This window comes from Eumetopias jubatus, unplaced genomic scaffold (genome assembly GCF_037043125.1).
Source record: "Eumetopias jubatus isolate StellerSeaLion01/CBP00866 unplaced genomic scaffold, mEumJub1_p1.0 scaffold_4, whole genome shotgun sequence".
Taxonomy (NCBI): domain Eukaryota; kingdom Metazoa; phylum Chordata; class Mammalia; order Carnivora; family Otariidae; genus Eumetopias; species Eumetopias jubatus.
In genome coordinates, this window is record NW_028274810.1 from 89,621,617 (window position 1) to 89,628,325 (window position 6,709).

Below are 6,709 nucleotides of genomic sequence, written 5' to 3' on the forward strand. Positions count from 1 at the left end.
CTATCACTTGCCTCCACGATACAGAAAAGAAACTGAGGCAGATTAACTTACTTAAGGTAACATAGCAGATAAAAAGCAGGACAGGGAATCAAATCCAGGCAATTTGCCTCAAAGACCATTCTCTTCTAGGCTTATATTGCCTCAACAACCCTATACATTCTCATTTTAAAGGAAGAGTCTGAACAGTTAAACCAAAATTTAATCGCAAACATGACACACCAAAGCCTGTGACTCCCTTCCTCAGACATGAGTGCTGGTATAATCTCTAGAATTAGTGAATAGAGGGGAGCCTCCTGGAACATGGGAACACTGCACCCCATCTTCACCTTTAACCAAAGCTCTGTATTCAAACCCCAGGCCCAATCATACCCTCCCCTCTAAAATTAACTTCCATGTGACTACTGCACCATCACAGCCTAACCACAGGGGTGTGGGGAGCACAGGAAATGCTGCAAAGCTCAGGCTTCAATCTGTCAGGAAACACTGGCATCCAGAGGACGACAAGGTCGTTACCAGCTATTCCCATCGAAGCTTTAAGTGGCTTGAGGTCCAGGGACTTGAATATGGCCAGGCTCCTTTCACAGAACACACAACAGTAATATACATTTCACTGAAAAGTTTTTATTGGCCTTTTGGATAGAAACGGGAATTTATTTGCCAGGAAGGATGATCCCATCATACTGAAAGAGAAGAGATTTTATTTTTTCACAACAGAAGGCAATAGCAAAGACGGCAGCAACGGCTAACGTTTGAGAATTCACATCTGATGCGTGAATTCAGCTCTGAACCCCACATCCCCTCTGGACTAAACAGGAAACTGGCCAGTTTTAACTGCTACACTGTGCTGAATTGCACTATACCCTGAGAAAAGGGGGCTCCTATTAAAGCCATAATCCTCCCCTTCCTCTACCTGCATGTATGGGGGTGGGGAGAAAGCCTGACTCTGGGTGTTCAAACCACCAACCCTGGAAACCCACATTTGCCAAGGTGCCCAAATATTCTATCTTTAAAGAAACTACCCACCAAATGGTGCGGGATTTTGCACCCCCAAATCCCAACTCCATTCACCAACACCACATTCCACCAGGTCACCTGAGATAAATCAGCTTTACCTTCTGCTGGAACCAGCGCATGGCCTCCTCTTTGCTGATTCTGTGTTTGGCCCCAATGCAGCCTGTCCTGCGTTTCTTGTCTGCGATGCTGAAACCTGGCCTACCCAGCACCTGTCCCAGGAATAACCAACAGTCACCTAGCCAGCTCAAAGTCAAGAGTAGACGGACAAGACTCACACATTGGAGATTGATCTTCAAGAGTCATGTGGTGGCCCACTGATTTCCAGAGCAAGAGACCCATGATCTCAGGGTCTGATAAACCAGTTAGCAGCATCCTGGACAACAGACCACACTATAGGTCTGCTCTGGAGGCTGGAACTTACAGTACCTCCCCCCTTCCCTGCCCAACTTCCAATGGTAGCTGAGGATTCTCCCTCACTGCTCCCCAGTCTCCAAAGTGCATTTTTAAAGTAACGTTAAAAAAATCTTACTATAATGTGTGCATTATATTAAACTTAAGATTCTGAGAAGCACAAAAAAATAGTCATTCTTCTCTTCTGCTTCAGTTCAAAAGTGCTTCTTAAAGGCTTGCTGTTCCCAAATTCCCTGTGAGCACCTAATTCTCCTTAGTGTTTGGATACTCAAATCTAATGAGGGTGCTGCCATGACTCAGGTTCCACACTAGTCAGGACTTCCAGTTTTTGCTATGTGGTTTTATGGTTGGACAAACACATTGCAGTAACACAAATGGTCATTTCTACACTGAAATCCCTACTATCCTGACTGAGCAAACAGCCACATCACCAAACTCACATCTATGTCCTTTGGATGGAAGCCACTCTATCCCCAAGGTCTAAGGGAAGGAGCTGGGAAAAGAGCGGCCTCAGCCTGGCCAACCCACACACCAAATACAGCACCGTAACTCTCTCAAACTTTCAATTCAGTGGGTGGAAGAGTTCCTTTTTCCACCTCTAAACCATGTTGGTGCTTGCTAGATCCTAGACTATAAGGTTCGCAACAACGAGGCACATCTTCCCAAGGGGCAAAACACAAAGGCAGACAACAAAGCTTTAATCCAACACCTGAACATCAAGATAGCACACACAAAATAAAGGAGTAGCAGATTCCACTCTCCTCACATACCAAGAGTAGAAAAGATTGAATATTCATACCACATAGAAGTCCAGGCCGTAGATACCAATGCTAGGGTCGTATTTGATCCCCAGATCAATGTGCTCCTGGATCCCAAAGCCAAAGTTTCCAGTATCAGAGAAGTTATTTTTTCTTAACTCATACTCTCGCACCTAAAGAGAAAAATGGAGCAAAATCACACTCCTTGTCAACTCAAATCCCCCCGCAAATCCCTAGCTTAGTCCTCAACACTCAGCACCCCAGAGATGCAATTCAATGTAATTTGATCCTGAACAAAATCTCATCATTTCCCCACAACACCAAATCACATCCCAACGATGAATTTCATAGAATTTTCCCAACATTTAAAAGACATGGAAGAACCCAGAGAAATCATTAAGAATGGTTTAAACCTTGCTGAGTGCAGGAAACGCCCTTTAGAGGTTAAAAAATAATAATAATAAAAAAATTAAAAAGCCAAGGCACCAAAGATAGTACATGACGTGTAAACACCACCACTGTTATTATCTACTTGTGTTAAGTTGGCATTCTTTATTAATATTCCATGAGGGGATCAGCCTCACCTTTAGACCTTTTTCCAGGATTTCTTCTGCCTTGGCCCCACGGACTGTGCAGTGGACAGCAATCTTTTCATTTCTCCTGATGCCAAAGGATCTAACCGTGTATCTAGCTGCAGGCAGGGGGAAACAAGGAGTCAGGCATCACACTCCCACTGCACTCACCTCTTACCCAGATCATCTCCATAACTCTTAAGAGACATGAAATATCTACCCACATCCCAAGGGGTGGCGTTCTAACCAGTGTCACCTACATCTGGTTTCATCCATAACACAAAAAACATATTTTTCAACTTCCAAGTCCTCAGTCATACTTAAGCAATTAAGAGCTTGAAGTGGGACGCTTGGGTGGCTTAGTCGGTTAAGCGTCCGCCTTTGGCTCAGGTCATGATCTCAGGGTCCTGGGATTGAGCCCTGGAGCCCTGCATCAGGCTCCCTGCTCAGCAGGGGGACTGCTTCTCCCTCTCCCTGCATTCCCCCTGCTTGTGCTGTCAAATAAATAAATAAAATCTTAAAAAAAAAAAAAAGTGCTCGAAGTCATAATGTCTAAGGATGGGCCAAGTTCACAGCCAGAACAGGCCACTAGAAAGAAATAGGATCACTGTGTTCTAAAGAAAACATTGAAAATAGCTAAGATTCTCTAAAGCGTTATTGTAATGTTATTCTATTACAGATGAAGTTCTGGGAAGTTAACTTGTCCCAAATCACAGTTGGTAATAAAAGGCAGGATCTGAACCCAAGAACTTGCCATATTCCACTATCCTAAAGCAATGGAACTTCAAAAACAAACAAAAAGCAACAAAACAATGGTAACGTCTACGCTGAGCTTGGTATATAGCAGGCACTTCATAGAACCGATTTGATCCTTCACAATCTTATCATCATCCTCTTTAGGTAAATAACGAACGAAGCTGAGACCCAGAACGGCCGAGGTCAGACTAGCAAACAATGGAACCAGGATTCAGATCCTTCAACCCAGGTGGTCTAGGCACACAGCTCTGTTCTTAACGGAGCCTATAAATTCCAAATGTGAATCAAGCCAAATACCATTTACTGCATTCCCAACATTTCGAACTTTCCTCGGAAAATCTCTACTTGGGACTAGTCCTAGCTTAATTTCTGCTAACTTAAAAAAAAAAAAAAACAAAAAAAACCCCGGTATTCCTATACCAAACCCAATCTTGAAAGGAAGATACCTCTTGGGTAGCTCAGGGAGTAATGCTTTTAAGGGACATCAACTGTCACTTTCAAAACGGGCACTGAACAGGCTAGGCGCCAGGCAAATTAGGAAAAATGCAGGCATACGCAGCCGCCGGTCCTCTCCCGCGACTACCACCACTCACCTTTGGAGAACACGGGCGTCTGGCCTGTGAGCTGCTCCAGCACCTTGGCCGCCCGGGTCAGTCTGTCTCCACTCTCCCCCACACAGATGTTGAGGCAAAGCTTGCGGATGCGAAGTTCCCGCATAGGGTTCTCCTTCTCCCCTTGATCCTGCTGCAACAAGGTAAGGGCAGCAGTCAACACACAACCCCGCCACAGCCCCGAGTCCAGCGTTTGTATACACAGCATACCTATTTCTGCTCATCCTGGCTCCTAACGAAAGCCCTAAAGGGTTTAAAAAGTATCACGGCGTTTGTGTGGGAAGCACCAAGGCAGAAGACAGCTCGGGATCTGGTTTCCTCCATGCACGCACCGAATGGGCGATCAGAAACTGAGAACAGGTATCGGGAGTTAAAGTTACAGGCAGAGGACGAACCCCAAGGGGCTCAGCGTGTAAGGTGTCGGAGCGCGTCCGCACTATAAAGCCGACTGGGGAGAAAACAATTTAAACTGCTGGGGAAACGGTAATCACGTGGTTGTGCGACGTCCCCCATTCCATTCCGAAGGAGCCGGGTGGCCGCGACAGAAGGCTAGCGCCTTCCCCCAAGCGGAGGAACAGGCTGAAGCTCCCTAGCCCCCGGCAAGTCTCAAGTCCCCGGGACGGGTAACAGATCCGAACACCGTGGGCCAGCCCCTCCGTTCGCTCCACTCGCCCTCCCTGCAGCCTACAGGCCGCGATCTTGAGCCCTCCCAGTGGCTTCCCCGAGCCATCTCCTAAGAGGGCGGGAGGGGATGCGACAAGGTTCAGCTCTGCGCTCTCGGCCCGCATGGCTCTGCCAGTTTCGGCAGGGCCAGCCTTGAGGGCTCCCCTCTTCTCGGGCCGTGGACGAGACAGCTCCCGCGGCCTCGGCCCGCCGTGGATGAAGGCGGATGAAGGGAAGCAAACCCGGGCCTCCGCTACTCACCGCCATGGTGGAGAACAGGAAGAGAAAGTGAAGCTTCCGGCCCAGGGCCTTATGGGTCGGGAGGCGGGCTCTTTCCGCAGGATACCCAGAGAGCTGCGGCAGAGGAAAAGGGGCGGGGGCGGCGCGGCGTAGCGCGGGACTCGGCCTGGTGGGCACCGCCCACCAGTGCGAGCCGCGCTCTCCCGCCACCGGGACCCCGGGGTTCCGAAATTGGCTTTTAAAGCTCCCTGAACCTGCTTTTCCTTGAACTTCCGGTCTCTGTGGGCGCTCTTCCCTCCCACAGTCTCCGGACCTGATGGCTTCCAGGACTACGTGAAATCAGTTATGCAAACTGTAGTGTATATAATTTACTCGGTGACAATGTAAACAAATGGAATTTATACAGTTAGAACAGTGATGACTTAAGAGTCCTGAGCTGTGGAGACAGTATGCTCCTGCCTTGGCTAGCTGATAGACACGCGACCCACAGCGGGTTACTAATTAGACCTCTTTCAGCCTCAGTTTTCCTCAGCTTTAAAATGGGTACCGATATCATAGGAGATCGTTGTGAAAATTAAACGAGGTAATTGTGTAGAGCACACAGTTGAGCTCGCAATAAGGGGTTATTCTTAGTATAAACCCACTGTATCCAAGCAACCCTTTACCCCCCCCCGCAAAAAAAAAAAAGTGTTAGACATGGTGTATATCAACAGAGTCATCCTGCATGCACAAAAAGGCTTGCAGATTAGTCTCTGACAGGCTCCAATCGCAAACAAGAAGAGGGCTTCCTGGTTTACACTAATCCTCAGCAGCAGGACCCGAGGGGCTGCCAGGATCCACATCCCAGGCAGAACTTGGTCTTGAATCTGCCGTTTCTTTAACAGGAATAAATGGGCAGAGGGCTTGGGTGGAAAAGGAGACAAGCCGTAATTCCCTTCTCCTGCTGCTACAGGGGAGTTAAAAGCCCCAGGGCTTTCCTGGTTTCATCTAGTAGGGATGCAAGGGACTTCTGGAAAGCTGGGCTGATGGAGGAGAGCAAAGAGACACCCCTTCCTCCCAACCCGCACCTCTGAGCTTCCTCCATCAGGCAGCCACTAGCTAGCCCAGAGCAGATGTCTCAACCAAACCTCTGGGAGGAACAGAGCCAAGGGAGGGGCTGCTCCAAAACTTGCAATAAAGAGACAAGACTGCTGAATGCAACACATGATCCTGGATTTTCTTTTGCTATAAAGCATGTTTTTGGAATAATTGGCAAAATCTGAATCAGGTCTGCAGATTTCAGAAGTGTACCCATGTTAATTTAATGTCCTCATTCTGATTACTTGACCTTGATTTTATCAGAGAATATTCTTGGACTTACACTATTCATTGTAAAGGGCCACCATGTCTGCAGCTTACTCTCAAATAATTCAGGTAAAAAATGGTAAATAAGATTTGGGGAATCTGGGTGAAATTGCCTCTTGCAACTTTATGACTCAAATTGTCAAACTGAAGTTTAAAAAGTAACCTGAGGGAAACATGTACCTAGGAAATATAAAACAGCTTATCCTACAAACCTCAGGCTCATCCCCTTCTCCTCAAGTTTTTTCCAACAGAACGTCCCCTTAATAGGGCTCACTTGCCTCCAGTGCCCCCACCATGTGAATGAGAGTAGCTGATTACCATGCCCAGCAGGTACCAGCTC

At 47.4% G+C, this 6,709-nt stretch overlaps 1 protein-coding gene across 2 annotated transcripts; it reads right to left on the reverse strand.

Moving 5' to 3' along the window:
• Positions 1-605: 605 nt before the first annotated feature.
• RPL11 (ribosomal protein L11) lies at positions 606-5,078 on the reverse strand. 2 transcript variants are annotated; one of them, XM_088022569.1, is made up of 6 exons: positions 5,047-5,078; positions 4,105-4,252; positions 2,768-2,874; positions 2,225-2,356; positions 1,113-1,223; positions 606-680 (listed from the first exon to the last, which is right to left on the reverse strand). In XM_088022569.1, the coding sequence occupies exons 1-6, from the start codon at positions 5,050-5,052 to the stop codon at positions 651-653; spliced, it is 534 nt and encodes a 177-aa protein (XP_087878695.1). In that variant the 5' UTR covers positions 5,053-5,078; the 3' UTR covers positions 606-650. The 2 variants fall into 2 exon arrangements, with proteins under 2 accessions (XP_087878695.1, XP_027969487.1); XM_028113686.2 differs by having other exon boundaries at positions 4,105-4,255; positions 5,047-5,067.
• Between the last annotated feature and the right edge of the window lie 1,631 nt (positions 5,079-6,709).